Raw genomic sequence first — 20,159 nt, 5'->3', positions numbered from 1 at the left:
TCAAATCTTCAAGTTTTATTAGTAATAGATGTGGCAGGTGTAGCACTGCCAGTCATACAGAGTACTGTTTAAATGGCTACTTTAGTAACAATTTGACCTTTTTTACGACGATCTCACAGTTATGCACCACATCATCACATGAAAACACTTTTTTACAAACCTGTAAGAAATAAATCCACAATTTTAGTTAGAATCCTTTAATATGCATTCATGCAGATTGATATCATTAAGTAATCTAATGATAGCCGATTGCTTTTATCACCAGAAACTATGGCCGCCATTATCACTGATTAGAATCAAGGTTTAAGAAAATAGACCAGACAGTTTAATGCTGAATAGTTCTGTGGGTACGATGCATCTGAAGTAAGCCACTCCATGCGTTTGTGTAGTTTTTACATATTCTCTGCTGCTACCGCATTACACCTTAAGTTACAGTAACTCAATACCCTGTCTGCTGCCGGTGCCACATGTGAAGCATGTCTGGCTTAGAAGTGAAGCTTTCTCACACAGCTTTCTCTCTTATTTCTTCTCCCAAACTTTTTCACACTCGATGTAAAAAGAGAGTGCGGCGGGTGGACTGCCCACTCTTCCTTTGAAAAAGAAAAGAGAGGTCTCAAAGAGACACATATCACAAGAGCCTGGTCCAACTCCAGTGTTGCAGTGATAGTAGTTGTGTTGCTCCACTGGGACAGATGGGATTTAAGCTGCTTTGCCGAAGGGTACTTCAGCAGTAGTTTCTGGGGGTTAGAGAGCACTTATCACACAATTCCCCTATCCAGACTTTCCCAGCAAGTCCTTCGAGTTAAACCATTGACCCTCTGGCCACTGCTGCTACAATGCTGCTGCCTGAAGTAATCGTCATGTATGCGGTCTTTGACAGCCAAAACAACACATCGTTTACACCACTCATCTTTCTCTCAGCAGTTTTGATCACTTCAAATCCAGAGCTTTCGCAAATGCATTAAGAGCATGCTGGCAGTCAGCCTAAAGAGTGATCATTGAGACAAATTGATCCCTATCTATTCAAATTGGTAGTATAATCTGTCATTGACAAATTGAACACAGTTATCTATGTGGGATCTATTGCCTTTTTAGATAGCTGGCCCTGGGGCATGGAGACAGACAGTTAGAAAATGATCTACACTTCTGAATGAACTCTATGAGGCATATGTCTGCTTACACTTTGAAAATATAACATACACTTTTTTATATTCTCACACAGCGTGCTTCTATGCAACCAGCATTTGCATACCAACAAACTGTTCACAAACACTTATCTTAAAAGTGTATTGATAAAGATAATGAAATTATTTCATTTGTTTTGGAAATACATGATATTACGGGATATTTTAGAATTAGGAACATGATAGTAATGCATATATATATATATATATATATAGGCTACATGTGTGTGTAGGACAGGTAATCATTTTGTAATAAAAAGCCTAGTCAAAGTCATGCATTAGATCAAGCATTAACAAAGAAGGTCAGAAAAAAGAAAAACTACAGTCTAAAAACTAGATGAAAATCATTATCTGCATGCGCATTGATTACATCTTTCATTTTTTTTGTTGAAATGTTTGTAGATTGAAATATTTGTTTTTTCTCCTTTTTTTCTTTTCTCTTCAAACTTTATGTTTTGTCACCAAATACGCAAGCAACCAAAATGTACAAGCGGGCACTGGACTATTTGGTCTGATTTATTCTTTCTTTTTTTTTTTTTCTTTTTTTTTTTCAATGTTTGCATACTGGCAATGTCGCAGTGAAGCACTGCTATGAGGAAACAAACGATAAAACCTTTGGAGTTAAACGGCACTGATTGATAATATGCAATGCTAGAGATAGAAATGCCACGACATATTAGGCACAGCTATCAATCAAGGGATCTGAATCTAGAAGAAAGAAACCATTTGTGTATGTAAACAGGGCTTTTGAAGCCCGACAATGAGAAGATGCTACACCTTTACACCTGTTGCCTATTAACATGAAAATTGCCTCCCGTGTTATTTGGAATTAATTGATCTACTTTTCATATCTATGTTAATTTAAATCGTGTCACTTGTTAAAAGTGACCATGGTTTCTCTTCAAAGTGTTTTGAAGTAGAACAATTTATTTTCTGTCCTGATTCCACAGTCATCTAATTCAATCAGACTCTTGAAGTTGCCTGGTTAACCTTTGCACCTGCGCGGGTCTGGAAGGGTTAATCAGGCCGGGAACTTGGAGACCTCCAGGTCAGCATCCCCCTATCTGCATGAAGGACTCGGCGAAGGCAGAGATAAGATTAAAGTCAACTTTTTCCAGTTTTGACTATTCAACACAAATGTGAGTGGGATCTTTGGCCGTCGGCAGGGAAATCCTTTTTTCATTTACTTCCCAACACCGTCCATCTCAGAGCGTTTTTAAACACATGCTAATTACATTTCCAAATAAAATCCAGTCTTGTAGTTTTATCCTATGATCTATGGACTTTCCACTGGGAAGTTACTAATGGGAGCATACTGTAGTTTAACCCTGATACACGGGTGAAATATTTTTCTTTGCATGCCCGCGAATCCACTATTATCTGCCTCACTATCGATTAATTTAACTGCAATCATCCCAATCAACACATCTACACTCCTGTCTCCCAGAGTGTGTGCTTTGTTATACCAACAATAATAAAGTGATTTAGTCCTTTCTCCCAGACGGAGCATGAGAAATCGTTAAAGACCCAGCTATTTGTGTGCGATCAGTAAATATTTAGTGCAGGCGACATCCTCTGTCTCCTCCTAATCGATACTGATCCCGTTGGGTAGCGCTATTGTTGTGTGCGTGCAAGCAGGCTGAGCATTATACTGCTTTTACCCGCTGCTGGGAGCAAACCAGTTCACAACACACGCATGGAACTTCCAAAGCTTGGGGATATAGCTCAGGATATATCTATAATAGTAACATAATATAGTAACAAACTACAGTAAAGAGGGATGGGGGGAGGGGGCGTAGTATTGTAAATCAGTTGCGTTGGTGTGGAAACGTTTACGTGAAAAAAGTGCGCAAATGTCAATTCAGTATAGATTTACGTGAGATTAATTGTACCCTTTTACAAAGTGCATAATGTGACGATGCAAAAGGATAAGTTTTTTTTTTTTTTTTTTTTTAACCGACAAAATAATTCATTAATAACCAATCAAATTGTCATCATTGTTCTTGTTATTATCATAATTACTATTACCATTATTATTATTGTTATTGGCTTCTGCATAGCCTGCCAAATAGTTCCTATTTAGAAGAAATTGTTTACGATTTACATTCAAACCATTTTTTTTTTTTTTTTTTTTTTTTTTTCTTTTTTTGCAATTGCAGCCCAGGTCATTTTCCAGCTTCCAATATCCGTATAAATTTCCAACATGCAGAATCTAACGTTGCTTTCTCGCCACGCTTAAAGACAGGTGTCTGTTCTGGGTGCACCCCTACCTCCCCCCCTTCCTCCCTCCCTCTCTCCTCAATAGCCCACACAAAGCAGCGGCGAACAAGCGCGCTTTGGCCACATTACTGTAGGAGAGAAAAGGCGCACGGGATATCGGCTTGCTGTAAAGCTTACAGGCTCCCTGTCATTTCTAGAGGCAGTCAAATGACACTCTGCTCGGACGACACGTCTACTTATATTTGCAATTTCTCGCTCAACAACACATGACGTGAATCAGATTGTTTGTTTTGGCTCTCCAAAAGTTTTTGCATGATCATCAGACATTTTCCAATAAACATCGTGCTCTTTGGGGGTTTTTTTTCTTCTTTTTGTGTTTGCTCTCGTCTGTTGGAGAAGAAGCTTTGCCCGCTTCAGTCTGAGCACTCTGTCGAAAAAGAGAAGACTAAAATATATTCTGAATAAGAGAGAAGATGCATCCCGCTACGGACGAATCAGCGACGTATGCATTTGGTAGGTTTGTCACCAAGAACACAGCCTCCTGCCTCACTATGACAATTAAATAACTTTATGAATTGTATTTGCAGACTAATTAGGCTTGTTTTGAGCACCTAGAAATGAACAGTTGGGTAATGAGCGAAAATGAATGAATAAGTCAGACGCATTCGCTTCGCATCGTAGAATACGGTATGCACATATTTAAAGGTGTGTTTTTAGCCAAACATGTAATTTATTAAAAACGGATATGTTGTCCTCATATGGAGAAAAATATTTAATTTCTAGCCGATGAATCAATCGCTGATATTCGGCGAATTGATCGTGATAAGGAATGAAAATACTCACCATTCGTGGCAAAACTGTCTTGGTGAGTCGATGCTTTTCGGAGTGATATTTATTTACAGACTTTCCACGTTCGCGGGATCTGTAAATGAGACCGACAAAACAGTAATGCAGACAAAATACATTTTGCTTCAGCGTAATTGGTCTAAATACCACCGCTAGGACTGCCTGAAGTGAGAAAAAGTAAATCCAACGTTGGTAACTCTCAAAGCTTAGCTGTCCAAGTCATGTAAAATAGATTTTAAACAAACAATCATCAGTTTAAAATGGTGCTCGTTAGTTTGGCCGATGCGAGAGACGAGACTGAAGCTGTTTCCGTGTCGGATCCCCTAAATTGAATCTTATTTGAAGCGAATCATTCATACGCTAGGGGGCACCCATATACTGTATTACACCCTGAGACAATGCTGCTGCTGCTGCTGCTGCTGCTGCTGCTCTCTCTGTGGGCTAAAACACTGACCTGGCTGCAAGTTCATCTCTGTTACTCTGAAGTTTTACCTGCAGTTCAACTATTGACAGCCTCCGGCTATGGAGAAAGTGAAATAGTTTTATTCCGCTTTCAAAAGGCTGAAACTTGCACTATCCATGCAGACACCAACTCTGAGCAGCGATTAAACACTCTGTTTTGTGCGCGGCGTCCTTCACTTTGTTTCTCATCATCACGAACTGTATCCAGACATTTATTTCTGGGCAGCATGTGACGGATTGTAAAATATCAACATTACCGCAAACGGCTTGTGTGTGTGTTGTTCTTCAGGAAGTGGTCTCCCTTTCATCTTCGCCTTAATGTGAAGGCTATGGCCTTTGACCTCAAGTGACATATTTCAAATGTATTCTCTATTTAAAGCTATGGCGGTTTCATGGTTTTCACCACAGACAAAGCTCTGACTTTTGAGAACAAGATTTGCCCTTTCTGACCCAGTAGATTTGGGGGATTTTGTAGCCAGTGGGGTGTAGAGGCGGGTGCATGGATGATTCCAGTGCGCTATCATATCATTTTTATGGGACATACGGAATGTGATGAATGGCTATACCGGCGTGATCGGAAGCACCTGTAGTCGTAAAAGTGGGCAAATGTTTGATCTTCAATAAGTGATATACAAATGATAATGATTTGGAGGAAAAAAACGTCAAAACAGACGACATATCAGAATAGTTTTATTCACCTGGTGTGCGATCCTATTCAGAGTGAGCCATGATATTTCACGTAGAATTATTCTATATCAGGATGAGAGTCTCATGCAGACTGAGAGCTCTATTTCCCTTATGTGTGCTTGCATTTGTTTAGAATATGTCGGTTTTCATATCCTCATACTTGATCAACACTGTAATGAATACAGTTCATGCCCAGAAGAAGCAACTGTGTCTCGGGGACATCCTTGGATATTTCAGCCCGTTATATTGCTACCGGATATACTGTAACGAGATATGAGGGGAATAATTTTTCTTCTTGTAATAGCTAAAGCTCTGTCGGGCAGCATCTGAGTGCATTTTATAGTCTGGGCAATTTGAGTGACTAGAAATGATTCCTCTTTCGGGGGGGGAAACACGTCTCTTTTTAGGACCAAGCGGCCCTCTCGACCTCCATGCTGGCTCTGGCAAGGTACCAAGTAGCACAAGTGCCGACTAGCCAATGGGGTTCAGGGGGAGGTCCCTGAGCTCTGACCAGTCAAACACACTCTCCTTCCTTATATGGCAGCCGATCTCCATGGTAACGTGTGCTAAGTTGCAGCAGTCGTGTCAAAGTTCACTATATAGAGAGCTCAGTGAGCTGATCAGAGAGAAAGCATTCTGCCAGCCCGGCTCCTACCAATCGCAAATCACTTCCTAACCTCCGCCTTTTTAACATATTTGATCACTTTGATTCTCCACTCCTTTTCCTATTATTTTTCAGTGCACGGAGGAGGTTTGCAGATTTTGATCTTTGTTTTTTTGTTTCAGTGCTTTCGCTTTTTTGGAGGAGAGTTGTCTTAATATTTCCAAGCTCTCAAAACATTGGCTTCAGCTGCGCGCTTGCTGGCGCTACCTCACAAGGAGAAAAGGAAGAAGACGCATTTTTTTCTTTTTTTTTTTCTTCAACCCAGTTGGTGATTTTCTCCAAGACTTGCGCTGGAACTTGATAGTAGCTGCTACAGTGTGCTCACCAGTTGTTTTATGCTGCTGCGGGAGCGGTCTTACCAGCCTGCTCCATCATTCACTGAACAGTCCATGCTACCTCGGCTGTTTTTTTTTTCTTAATATTTAACCTACCTTTCCCATTGATGGGTGTACTGGATGGCTGACTGTAAGCGCCCCTGGACTTGGCCTTTAAGCGCAAGGCAGCGACTCAGCTCGCCATCGCATCAGTTTTGAAAACGTGCCTCACAACGACTCCAACAGCAATAAATCGACAGTTTTCGGGAGATTCAGAGTGGATTCAACGTAGGCTAGATTTGACATTTTGTATGCCCGACTGTTAGTCACAGTTTGCCGCGTTTCCTTGAGACATTATCCACCGCGACAGCAAAACGGCAGACAAAAAGTTTCTTTACGTTGACTGATAGATATGGCAATGGTAGTGTGGAGAGGCTCCCAGGACGATGTGGCTGACACCCAAGGCACCCTTTCCTCGCAAACCCAAGGAGGACTATCTCTTCCCACCCCTCAACCGGGCCAGTTGAATCTGACAGCCTCTCAGGTCGCCCCTCCGACCCCTCAGACTCCGGTCCAAGGACCCCCGAACAACACGCAGTCCACGCCGACGAACCAGACGACGCAGTCAGAGAAACAGCCACAGCACATTGAATGTGTGGTCTGTGGGGACAAATCTAGTGGCAAACACTATGGCCAGTTTACCTGCGAGGGGTGCAAAAGCTTCTTTAAACGGAGCGTACGACGGAACCTCACTTACACATGCCGTGCCAACAGGAATTGTCCAATCGACCAGCACCACCGCAATCAGTGCCAGTACTGCCGCCTCAAAAAATGCCTTAAAGTCGGCATGAGACGGGAAGGTATTGGGATTTTTTGTTTTCTTATCCGTGTATGTGTGTGTGAGTTTGAAAGCTTCCATGAAACCTTTGGCTGTTATGTCGCCCCCATAGTCTGTTCTTTCCCCCGACTGTTCCCTTCATGGGTGTGCGGCAGGAGCACGCAATGGAGCCGCTCTCTGTTGTGGTCGAGACGTGGCTGGCCGGGTCTCCCTTTTAGCCTTACATTACTGTCTCCAGCACCAGCGCAATATAGCTCCGAATTTCCGTAAATAAGACCAGAGCTCTGGCCAGATTGGAGCTATTGAATTCATATTTAGATGAAGATACGGGCGCAGAGATACATTTGTATTGAATAGCCGATACAATACAGCCTTCTGCGCTGTTATGGCGAGTGTCGAATTAAGAGATAGCGTGCTCGGGCTACATCTATGCCGCTAATCTTGTTCGCTGTGTCCGAAGCTGGGCATTTGCTTGCATTGTGCATCTCAAAACTGTTAAAACCCGACAGCTAATTTTAATTTTTGCTGTCTAAAACTGGCCTGCATGTATGGTAAAACGAGATGAATAGCTAAGTAGGTTAAGGGTTAAACATGCAAGGTCTCTCTTGCCCTCTTTGTGTTCCTTCACAGCCAGCTCATGTTGCTGTTACTGAATAACAGCATTTTAAAGCTAGACATGTGCAAGACTTGGGTTAAATGTGTGTGTGTGTTTTAAAAAAAAATAAAGTACATCTCTTTTGTTTCACTACATATTTTGTCACACTACAGCCCCAATATTATCATTAAGGTGGTGTGTCTATAAAAAAAAAAAAATAGTATGCAGTAACGTGTGTGTTTATCTGAAATTGTAGGCATTCTGAGTTTTTAATCTTCTTTATAGTCGGCGTTGAGTTTTATCATGTCTCTAAAATGTGTTATAATTAACAGCAGCCTCCATTTTCAGAGTGACTGTTTGGTGATTTGTAGAATTCAGGCTTCAATATCTGTAGTTTCTCTTTTTACTGCAGCCGTGCAAAGAGGACGGGTGCCACCCACACAGCCACACCATGGTCAGTTCGCCTTGACAAATGGAGACCCACTCCACTGCCATTCCTACTTATCCGGATATATCTCTCTTCTGTTGAGAGCGGAGCCCTACCCGACGTCCCGGTATGGCAGTCAGTGCATGCAGCCCAACAACATCATGGGTATCGAGAACATTTGTGAACTAGCAGCCAGGATGCTCTTCAGTGCCGTGGAGTGGGCCAGGAATATTCCCTTCTTTCCAGATCTTCAGATCACAGACCAGGTGGCTCTGCTGAGGTTGACGTGGAGTGAGTTATTTGTGCTCAACGCTGCGCAGTGCTCCATGCCCCTGCATGTGGCTCCTCTCCTGGCGGCGGCTGGCCTTCACGCCTCCCCCATGTCTGCGGACAGAGTGGTGGCCTTTATGGACCACATTAGGATCTTCCAAGAACAAGTGGAGAAGCTCAAAGCTTTGCACGTTGACTCTGCTGAATATAGCTGCTTAAAGGCAATTGTGCTCTTCACCACAGGTAAGACAATAGATTGTCACACTCAAGTTCAAAGTGTGTGAATGTCACTAACCTGCACACTGACATCGGCCCACTCAACGCTGACCTAAATATATCTGCACTGGCTTGAGGCTGTTGCTTGTATTAGATAAACATTCTACTTAAACGTTAACTGCTTTCATGCTCAATGGCTTTTGAATAGGCCCTAGGGTTTCTAAAATATAAATCCACTTGATTAATCAAGTTATTTATCAGAGCCTCACACAAGGATACAGTGAAAATTATGGCATGACCACGCAGGGTTCTTTTTAATTAAACTGACAACAAAACAGATAGTCTGAGTGATGCATTAGAAAATAAGTTAAATAAAACTGATAACGCTACAATAATTACCTCAAGCATCATAAAATCCAGATATTATGGAATATCAAATGACCTCCATATGATTTTTACAGTTTTACCGTTTTTCTTTTTTCATCCATTTATCATTGGGTGTAGACCCCACGTCTTGTTTGTAGGAAATGACAGATATAAATGATGTCAGACTCCGAGGGGGAGGGGTGCAGCAAAAGAAAGACAAGCTTAATGTCCCATTTGCACACGGTAAAAGCAAAGCGCAGGTTTCAACGCTCTCTTGTCATTTATATGGACAGACATGTGAGACAAAAAGCATGCAGCACCCATGCACACTCTGTAATTGCAAATATGCCAGTGTCTCGCAGTATTGTGTGATATTGAGCAGTGACAGGAGGGGCGGCTTTCATTTTTATTTGCAGAAATATGCTCTGCGCCTTGTTGGACTCCAGGCGCCTCTGGACGTGCCCCAGGATCGGGTCACGACCTAAACTTGCCAGCTGTTTTGTTACATTAGTAACAAAATTAAGGAAAATAAGGCTAAAAATCTATAAAGTGCGAAAGATATTTACAATGCTTCAGCAACGAACAAATGCATGTCTTTGAAATTATACCTGTAAGCCACCAGCCTCTGCTTCTCATGTAGTTCTATGGCAGCCTACTATTGTCCTGCTGGTGGCTTGTTAGCCCTTTCAAAAAAAAAAAATCCCATTTCAGGTCATTGAATTTTATTATAAAGCTTTTATGGGGCCACGAAGGCTTAATTTGTCTCTTCCATACCTGAGTCCCGAAGGCTTGAACATGAGCTGCGTGTTATAGTTTGAATGACACGCCTTTGCTACTTTGCTGCTTTGGTTGTTGTCATGCGTAAACTTCACAAACTTAACCAGTGCGAGTACAAGCGTTTTTGGCACATTATCAGCTGCCGCCCACATGCAACAGCATATATGGTGATTCTGCCTCTCAGATGGTATAGCATGACCGCTACTCCGAACGCTTTGGGCCCCTTTTTCCTTTGCTAAATCTCAGCTCACTAAAGGTCAGTAGGTCTCCCTGTCTTCCCCTCTCTCTCCCGCCCCCTCCTGTCCTCCTCGCTCAGCCTCCGACTGAGAAAGACAGACCCATCTGAAACACAGTCCTCAGCTATGAATATGCTTAATTATTTAGTTCTCTGTGGCTCCAGTGAGAGAAATAACCGACTTATAACAGCAATGAAACAAGGAGCCCAGAGTGGAGGCAGTGCTGTGGCAAAGCCTTTTGATCTGTCGCTTCATGATCACAAGTTTGGTGTCAGATTACTTTTAATAACATGTTTTTGTTTTTAGAATCTACAATAGTTGAATGAAAATCAGTTACCATGATAATGTTGAACCATGTTTTTCAATTAATATTTATTAATTTCTCAATTTTGGTGAATTAAGAAATTTTCACCAAGCACAAACTCATCGTGATGATTACACATTATTATTGAAATATCATTACACATTTAAAAAAAATGCCTTGAGATGAGTAAACTACTCTTACATGTGGTGACATGATTAATTGTCTAAAAATAATTGTTTTTTTAAGAAACAGGCTATCAATTTTCGTTGCAGTATCACCACAGTGGGAAAAAGCTCCTAGTGAGAGAAGCACTTTATTAATGTTTATTTGCTTTCCCCCTCCTCTCAGATGCTTGTGGCCTCTCAGATGTGGCCCATGTGGAAAGTTTGCAAGAGAAGTCCCAGTGCGCCCTGGAGGAATATGTCCGGAGCCAGTACCCCAACCAGCCAACACGGTTTGGGAAGTTGTTACTCCGCTTGCCTTCCCTCCGCACAGTCTCTTCCTCGGTCATAGAACAATTATTTTTCGTCCGATTGGTAGGTAAAACCCCAATTGAAACTCTCATCAGGGATATGTTGCTTTCGGGGAGCAGTTTTAACTGGCCTTACATGTCAATTCAGTAAAACCAAGAAGGAGACGAACTAACAAAAGGTGGGGCTTGGGGGGGGGGGGACTACAATGATTATAGCTGCTTTTGTGGAAGGAATTAAAAAAAAATACAAAAAAAAAATAACCGGCTGTTACACGGGGCTGGCTTTCATGAAGAAAGACATTGACGTAAATGACTGTGAATCCCCCCTCGCCCCCCCCCCTCCCTCCCTCCTCTCCCCCACACCGAAATAAAAAAAAGAGATAAAGAAAAATTGAGACATCCACTGAACTTTCAAAATGGCAGATACAAGCTCCCTGTGTCCATGCAGAACAACCTGCTTCGATCCATTTTTTTTAATTAAAGAAGAAAAAGAGGGGGAAAAAAGGAGAGAGGAGGGTTTGTTGATCCTTATAAGGACATTTTAAGTATTAAGTGCATTTAAAATGGAAAATTTGGGTAAAAAAGAAAAAAAAAACTGGAGAAAGGGAAACTTCAAAAACGTGAATTTTCTTTTCTCAAATGACTTGTCCTGTGTCCATGTATAGCTGTGTTTTGTACTTTCTTTGTTCCTCCTTTCTGGTTACAAACCGGCCTATGTGATTTCTGTAGTACAGGTGGTGTTATTTTCTAAGACAATGATTTATTTTGAAATGCGGAAATAATGTAAAGAAAAAAAAAGTTCTAAAAAGAATTAAAACCACAGCAATAGGAGAATAGGCTTATGATCTAGGCTTAATGCTGCAAGCGCACTTATATTATTAGGATGACCAATACCATCTGGGAAAAAAGGGAGGTGTTTTTCTTTGGAGTTCATGCTCAACTTAATGACCCAGCTGAAACATATTTTGCTCTCAACTATTACAAAGTTACAGGGTCTGCTATCATTTCTTTGGACTGAAACTACACAACCTTTCTTAAATTTGAAATGAATTATGTGGACGCTCGCAGAGGTGATGGTTTTTTTTAAATTCTTTGGCAGAAATCTCTCACCCATGCCATCCACATATGAATATCTGCCATCAGTTTTGCGATTGGTTACAACTAAAAAGATAATTCTACAAGTAGTTGAGGACTGCTGTTGAGATAAAACAAAACAAAAAAAAAGGGGGGGGGGGGGTTGCATTCGAGACAGGTTGCTCTAAAATGCGTTACATGCGCATTAAACTGCACTGGGATGCATAACCGACTTGTTCTTTTTTTTTCTCAAAAAAAAAAAGTTGGAAAGGTTAAGGGGTCATTAAAGTTCTGAAGTCCAAGCCAGAGTAGTGTTTGATAGCAGTATTATTAAAGCGTCCCTGAAATGTCACCCTTTATTCACTTCAAGCATTAAGTGCCTGACAAGCATGATGTGATTTCTCATCAAAACGTTGTTAAAGTAGGCCTGCAACATTTTGGGAGAACACAATTAGACTCCAGTCGTGTATTTCACTTGAAAAACGCTGATTAGAGGCAGTATTCTTGTAAATATAGGTCAGTTCATTTCAACGAGTTTTTCCTTGATACAAAGTATATGTGATTAAGAAAAAAAATCTGTGGTTGCCGTTTTCTTTTTTTTCTTTTTTTTTCTCGGTAATACAACGTCTTCAAAATTGAGTGGCAGACTTAGCTAGTAGCACTGAAAGTTATGTTTTTAATGTACATACATATTACTACAAAATGTTTTCTTTTTCATGTATATTTAGACTGTGAATGCATGGCCACAGGTCGCTAACCTATTTTACCTTTGATATATAAATGTAAATGTTTTCTCTCTCTTTCTCTCGTTTATTTTTGACTGTATAGATATAATCTGTGCATTCAGTACACACTAGCCCTTGTATTTAAAAAGAAACAGAAAAGAAAAAAGAAAAGAAAACGACGTTCATTATTAGGCTACAGACTTAAACAGGGTGAGCAGGTTTTTGTTTTGTTTGGGTTTTTTTGGAAGAAAAGAAAAAAAAAAGGAGCTGATATTTTAACTTTAGTGTTATTGCTCCTTTTTTGGTCTTTGACAGGTGCCGTGGTGCGCGTGTGCGTGCGAGAACGTTTGTGTGGGTGTGTGTGCGTGCGTATTTGGAAGCTAGCATTTTTGTCCTTGTTTTGAGGCTTTTCTTCAACACACACACAAAACACCATGTTGTGGTTGAATTAAAAGGGATCACTGATTGAACACTGATCTTTGGCTGTTCGTGGCCACATATGGACCAGAGAATGATACATGATTGTAATTATGAACAGTTTAAACTGACCCACGTTTTTATATAAATATATAAAAATATATGACTGCAGGGTATTGATAACGTATAGATACTTTTTTTATGATTATTATTATTATTATTATTAATTGCAAGTGATATATGTGAGTGTGTGTGAAAGTTTATAGTTGAACACAATTCTTGTTTGTTTGTGTTAGCTTATTGTAAACAAGCATTCTGCTGTAAATTTGTTCTTGGTATTAAATTATAATTTATGAATTTGAACCCAGTTTTTCATGTTTTTTTGGGAGGGGGTGGGGGGGTTGGGTTGACTCAAGCGGACGCGTGAAGTTGTCCTTGTGCGCGTGCGCTTCTATGTGTGTCGTTTTATGTGTGTGTGTGTGTGTGTGTGTGTGTGTGTGTGTGTGTGTGTGCGTGTGTGTGTGTGTGTGTGTGTGTGTTTGTGTATGTGTGTGTGGTCGGTTCAAGAGTGGGGGACACTGGAGTCAATTTGCTGTAGCAGGATGTTGCCCTTTTGCCCTGTGAAAGTGATTAATGAATTACAAAATAATTAATCAATCAGGCAACAGGCCGTTCAAACGCCTTCACGTTTTGCTTCAAGGTGACGATGTCTTCGCATGAAAAGCGAGATCTTTAATTCTGTTTGGCAAATGAGGGACTCGAGTTTTCTTGCTGTTAAACTTCAGAAATAGGAGACGAGTTGTAATGAGGCGCAGTGCCTCAACAGACAATAACATTTCATAGCAGTGGACCCCCCACCCCACCTTATCACCACCAACCCCTCCCTCTCCCTCCCTCGTATAGAGACTAAAATGCAGGAAATACCCAACTCAGCTTCCCCACCGCGTTATTTGCGGAATACAGTTTCTCCTCTCCAAGCTCGCATAAATATTAATGGACTCAAGTATACAGTAAACATCATAAATACCAGCATCAAAGTAAGAGAAGCAGCAGCGAAAGCGAAAAGTATTTAAAATCATTTCCGATTGCTCACTGTTGATATCAGGACTTGTTGTTTGCCTTGTTATGGTCCCGGTTTCATTTACAAATCAGCTTCAACTGGAGCTGTCTGAAAGCGACACCGTAAAAAGCATCTCCTTACTTCTACCTTATACCTATACACACACACACACACACACACACACACACACACACACACACACACACACACACATATATATGTATATATATATATATATATATATATACATATGTGTGTGTGTGTGTGTGTGTGTGTGTGTGTGTGAATCCCAGGAAATGGGTGCGATGGTGTCCAGTGCCAGCCATCAATACGCGTGTTATAGTGATGTTATAACCCTTTGGCCTATCGGTAATTATTATTACTAATGTTGGCTAAGTTAAGAGTTCTGCATGCATAGAATCAGAGGTTTAATCAGGAATGTTTTGGAAGCCAACTTTTATCACTGCCTCTTCTGCTGCTGCTGGTGGTGTGTGTGTGTGTGAGAGAGTGTGTCTCTGTCTGTCTGTCTGTCTGTCTGTGTATGTGTGTGTGTGTGTGTGTGTGTGTGTGTGTGTGTGTGTGTGTGTGTGTGTGTGCGGTTTTGTTGCCGTTGATGATGATGAAAATGATGATTATGATGCGATGCTGTCGGTCTTTTATCACGGGCGCCTTGCTGAAAGCACTATTTATCCATACAGTGGTGTTTTCCCTGCCAGTCCGGCCAAACTGCCCCAGAGGTATATCCCACATAGAGGCCAAGCAGAGCCCATGTTGATAACTGAAGGTGGACACCACATATACACGCACGATCAGCGGTTAATTGGACCAAGTTTTTTCTTTTTTTTTTTTTTAAATCACACAAAAGGAGTGAGGGAAACGAAACCCAAACATTTGCTTCAAATTATCAGCTGCCCCCAAAGAAGGTTGCATTCACCCATGAATCACAAGTAAAGCCTGAGAGTGGCTCCCAGTGGCTCGGATCTCGACACAGACCGGACTGATTTCGGTTGACAGCCTCTGATTTGTACACCGGAGTCCATAATTTGTATTTCTGTTCATTTATTAGCATTGCACAAAAAAACTAACGAGGTGTAACTCGCTGCGACGTCACTTTTATTTACGTCTCTGTGACGTGAAAACTTCTGACACACGAGGTGGTAACCTAAAGAGAGCAAATAAAAAGCTGCAGGCTGCGGAGGATGCTGCGGGGCCGAGGCTGCAGACTCAGAGATGATAGCTGACGTTTTTGCTTGGGTTTTCACACCGAACCTGAGAGCTTCTGTGGGCTCACAGGATCTTATTGGAGATATTTGTTTAATGCAGTAAGGACAGGGTTTGCAGCCTTCCTCTTGCTCTATCTCTTTCACACGCGCTGGCACACGCAAGCGCTCGCGGTTAAGCGTCAAATCGGCACATTATTTGCACCTTGGTACTATCACTATGATAAATGATCCCGTATAGCCTGCGCTTTATTGCATATACTGTGCAAATAGAGGCATCACAGCTCATTTACAACGAATCCTATAAGTCAGCCGCTTAGCAAGGTGAGACAAATCCTTTTTAAATTTTTATAGAGGCTCAACGTGTTGGTAAATAGGCTACTACTATTAATGGTGGTGGAAGCAGTAGGCTTGTAATCACGACAGTAGTGGTGATACTATACAGCAAAACGGCTGTAAAGTGGTGGTAAACCCTCAATCGATTGCCACTATGTGTTGTTTCTTGTTTTAATGTCCTTCGTTTCCTTTTATTTCTGATCTTTTCCCCACTTTATCTCCCGCCATTGAAATAAACAGACTTTCACCTCTACTTAGTTCACAAGCCTTGACTCTATTCTGCTCATAAATGTAAGAAAATTGTGCCATCTACCCGCTGTCCGTGGAACTGTAGCTTTCCCAAGACCTCGAGGACCTCGGCTCACTTTTAACACAAATGGAAAAGGCGACCAGCCGCTGCTCGCGCAGGCGCCTCCTCGCACGTCCAAGACAGCAGCTGCCGACTGCTATTAGGCTGTAACTTTACAAGTAATGTGTGTTTTAAGCACATGTCATCTCCTCTGTATCCCACTGCGTCTGTCTGTGTGAATGGAGGAGGTAGTATACTGCGGCCACACTGGGCTCCTGTGCCTACAGGGAAGTCCAGATTCACATCATCAGAATGAGAAGGGATTTAGGAAAACTCAAGTAATCTATTTGGGAGGTTTGTATAAAAATAAAATAACATCATGGGATAGCCTTGGACCCCCCATTGTTGCACATTAAACGTGACTTTAGGCTGTAATTTATAACGTTGTCCAAAAAAAAACCAACATTATCATGTTGCTGACAACATCAGCGCATTTTTTGTCCACTGATATTTAATGAGTTTAGGCTGGGGCTCTGTTTGTTGTTTTAAAGATTTTTATGGTTCCTGCTTTCGCTCTCTCGAGTTCGTGTAGTGTGTACAGACTTGTCTGCAGCACACAGATTTCACGTGGAAACATGGTGATCGTTTCATCCTTTTTCTCGGACGAGGTTTCTTCAAAACGCCTCCTTTTATGAAGTTTTCATCAGCGATTCAAAAAGAAAGCTCAGGCAGAGGGGCCCGTCGACACCAACATGATAAAGTTCATTTAGAATAAAAAAGAAAAAAAAAGAAGAAGAAATGGAATGAAAAAAAAACACTGCCAGACTTTGAAAGGGGCGCAGCGCTTTGTGGCGACTTGAACGGGGAAGGTAGAGACAAATGCAGCTGATGGAGACCAGGGATGTGAATATGTGAATTTTCGGAAGACTGTTTGTTTTCTTTTAACCCAAACGCGCTCATAGCGCAGCTCCGTGCCAACAGCACATATCCTGCGATAGTTTAAATATTTGCACGCCAGATAAATCAAATCGTAAGCTATTTGGCTCCTGAGTGGAAATTACAATACAGTACATTAAACCTGTGTTTCTAGCCGAAAGTGGGGCTAAACTTTCATGGAGTAGCGGACCAGAAGGTGCGAATCAAATCCCTATTTTGCTCCACGTCCAGTAGATAAACGGCACCTTTTTCTAAAGCATGGGATGTGATTTGTCTTAATATACATGATCACACACAGAGGGGAAGATCCAGACGAGCGGTGAGCCAGAGGGATGAGTTGAAGAGACCGCAAACACTGTTGGATATTAGACAGGCCCCCTCATCCTCCAAAAACCCTGACGCATTACTTCATCAGGACTACTTCATAAGTATTGATCCATATAGGCCTACATCTTGTATCGATCTGCTACTTGGGGTACATAGATACTTTATTAAGATCCCCATTAGGAACACCACACTGGTTGTCAGTATTCCAGGGGTCGCAGTATTAATGTTACAGGCTCGTTACCCTCAAGTAGTATGGGGCAGGAGCCTGAATGTGGTCCAAACTCCGTTTTTACGCACATGATAACTTCGAGATCACGTGCTTGCGTGTTTGGGTGCGTGTGTTATTGACTGACTCAACAATGCCAATTATGCTTGTTTGTTGACTTAAAACATTATTTCCATTAACACATGCACATGTTGCATATGTGCACTGCATGTGTCTCCAATTGAAGAGACGTGATGATGAGGATGAAACTTCCCCCTGTTAGAATGGTGTAGGAGGACAGTGGACATTAGCTCGCTCGCACATTAAACGCCACATGATTTGTTCAAATAAGGGCTGTTTAATCAATTCTGCATTAATCAGACGGACAGGCCCGCCATTTTTCGCTTGCGCCACCCCACCTACAGCTCTGATTTGGCCGTTGGTGATGGAGATGTGTTTTGTTTTTTGGTCCGTGTAGATACTCCTTCTAGAGAACAGCTTCTCTGCGTGCGTATATTATGAGTGTGTCTATTGTGTGTGCGTGTGCGTGTGCGTGTGTGTGTGTGTGTGTGTGTGTGTGTGTATGGACTCGTGTGTTTGCCCAAACTTCCATCACGCACTTGGCAAATCTCTCTCAAACTGTGAAATTAATTTGGCGTAATTCTGGTCGATGCTGGTGGTGGTAGACTGAAGGTGCTTTAACAATAAAACTCACACCCTGAGCGTTATTTCTCGTCCAGTCTTCATCATGTTCCTCATCCTCGTCGCCATTATCGCCGCTATTATCATCATCATTTCCAGCGCCAACACCGCGATCAGCAGCCTACACACGTTCACAAATTCCACAGGTGAAAAAGGGACAAATGAAACGAATTACAATGCTGCTGAAAAAAAAGAAAAGATGTAAAAAGAAAATTAATAGAAATCCTCAGCAACTTACACGCCAGCAAGGGCCGTTCTCATCAAGAGCGGAGAAGTTTTATTTCTTGTTGTGCCATGTCTTTTCCTTTGCTGTTCTCGTTACAAACAGCTACACAATGCGGTTTATTGAAGTGCCGCTGCTTTTTTTGTACAGCGGAGCTTAGTGGGCATCACATGGTGAGCACAACCGAAAGGCCCGCCTGCACTCAAACATCTAGGCTGGCGTTTTTACGCATTATTACGCTTTTTTTTTTTTTTACCCTTGGGCCTCATTGCCGCTCAGGTGAGATGTTTTCTGTCTCCATCAGATTTTGAGTGAAAAAAACAGAAAGAAATGTAAGTGTGTAAACATAGCCTGTGGAGAACATTTTCTGACTTTTATCCCTCCCTTTTATTTGCAAAAATGTATGCATCTCAACAGAATCTCTCAGTGTGACGTTGAAAGCACAGCTACTTCCCATGTCTTGTTAATTTCATCCACACAACATGGCATAAAGACAATAAGTGTGTGAACAGCCATACGGTTCGGACTCTTTCCGCCTCCAATTCATGAGCTCTCAGACCTTTCCGTGTCAAGAACACTCTGTGCAGATACGCCTTACAGCCCCTGGATCCCCGCTTGATAAGATTTTGTCACAGAGACCCACATCTGACATTTTCTGGGGCTTGATGATATATGTTTTTTTTTCCACACATAGTATCAACGTGTAATAGATGAGCAGATATCAGTGGGGAAGCTGATATCACCAGAAACCACCAGAAACAACAAATGTATACAAATGTGCAACAAGAAACCAAACTGACCCTCAAGAGAAATTAAACTATTTCTCTTATTTCTGATTACCTCGTTTCATCTCCCTCAGTGACCCATTTGAGTCCTGGGGCCTCACTTTGGGAACCACTGTGGTACATGTCGAACTGTGATCATTTTGTTGAATTAGATTACAATGAAATGACAGCAGTTCTCAAATTGCTGAGGACGCGCTCGAGCCCCTTTCCTCTCTCAGTAACCCCCGCAGGTCCTGGGACCCGCTCCGGGACTCCCGGCACTAATCAACAGCGATAACACGTAGAACTGGTGGCCGCCAAAAGACAGCGGCATGCAGGCTGTTGTCGTTGCTGGCTAAGCACGCAGAAATCGGTCAACATTATGAGAGGACAAATGTTCATGGAGGGCCTCCACAGAGGGGGGAAAAAAAAAGGTTGAGGAAAGTCTATCTGCAGCAGCAAGATGGCGCTGCTCTGCACGTATAACCTCAGCTGTTCTCCACTGCTCCTTTACTGGCTATTATGTGTCTCATGTCTTTCTGGGTATTTCCCCTTTTGTCTCTAAAACGTTTCGTTTAAAATGTATCGAAACGAAATTCAATCACCAACAGCACGCAACTGCAAAGAGACGTTTTGGTGTGGGACTTCCACATATTTTATGAACATATTGGCGGAAACTACAGGTGTACAGATACATTTTCTTGTATTTTTTTTTTCAGAAATGACCCTGTTATCATTTGTTTTTAAATGTTAAGTTAGAAACGAGGGGTAGGTTTTTAGGGGGAGTAACAGTTAAACATCGCGATCCAATGCACTTTACCGCAGCACCCTGGAGATAATGTTGAAGTAGTTTGTGTCTGGAAGAAAGCTCAAGAGAGCTTCCAATATCTACCGGCTCCAATGTCATCCTTATCACTGATATTTCGATTGCATTTCTTCACTTTTTGACATATCACATCTCACATAATGTTTTAACACTTCAAACAGTCCTATTTTAAGGCTA

At 41.8% G+C, this 20,159-nt stretch overlaps 1 protein-coding gene and 1 long non-coding RNA gene across 4 annotated transcripts; one reads left to right on the top strand and one right to left on the bottom strand.

Annotated features, from left to right (window-relative positions):
* Positions 1-1,699: 1,699 nt before the first annotated feature.
* LOC142383945 (uncharacterized) lies at positions 1,700-4,834 on the bottom strand. The gene is made up of 2 exons (XR_012770010.1): positions 4,743-4,834; positions 1,700-4,326 (listed from the first exon to the last, which is right to left on the bottom strand). It is a non-coding gene; the product is annotated as an uncharacterized LOC142383945 (long non-coding RNA).
* Positions 3,540-13,457, top strand: nr2f2 (nuclear receptor subfamily 2, group F, member 2). Of its 3 annotated transcripts, none has more exons than XM_075469814.1 (3): positions 3,540-3,917; positions 8,223-8,750; positions 10,755-13,457. In XM_075469814.1, the coding sequence occupies exons 1-3, from the start codon at positions 3,878-3,880 to the stop codon at positions 11,027-11,029; spliced, it is 843 nt and encodes a 280-aa protein (XP_075325929.1). In that variant the 5' UTR covers positions 3,540-3,877; the 3' UTR covers positions 11,030-13,457. The 3 variants fall into 3 exon arrangements, with proteins under 3 accessions (XP_075325929.1, XP_075325927.1, XP_075325928.1); XM_075469812.1 differs by lacking the exon at positions 3,540-3,917 and adding an exon at positions 5,988-7,237 and having other exon boundaries at positions 8,205-8,750; XM_075469813.1 differs by lacking the exon at positions 3,540-3,917 and adding an exon at positions 5,989-7,237.
* Positions 13,458-20,159: the final 6,702 nt, after the last annotated feature.

This window comes from Odontesthes bonariensis, chromosome 7 (assembly GCF_027942865.1).
Source record: "Odontesthes bonariensis isolate fOdoBon6 chromosome 7, fOdoBon6.hap1, whole genome shotgun sequence".
In the NCBI taxonomy this organism is placed as follows: domain Eukaryota; kingdom Metazoa; phylum Chordata; class Actinopteri; order Atheriniformes; family Atherinopsidae; genus Odontesthes; species Odontesthes bonariensis.
The sequence above is the reverse complement of the archived record's forward strand: the minus strand, read 5'-3'. Positions and strand labels throughout refer to the sequence as shown.

What these genes read in the sequence shown, in the direction of transcription:
- nr2f2 (XM_075469812.1), top strand. Translation starts at nt 6,790, where the DNA reads ATGGCAATGGTAGTGTGGAGAGGCTCCCAGGACGATGTGGCTGACACC. An exon ending in AGTCGGCATGAGACGGGAAG is followed by an intron (nt 7,238 to 8,204) that starts GTATTGGGATTT and finishes CAATATCTGTAG; the next exon opens with TTTCTCTTTTTACTGCAGCC. An exon ending in AATTGTGCTCTTCACCACAG is followed by an intron (nt 8,751 to 10,754) that starts GTAAGACAATAG and finishes CCCTCCTCTCAG; the next exon opens with ATGCTTGTGGCCTCTCAGAT.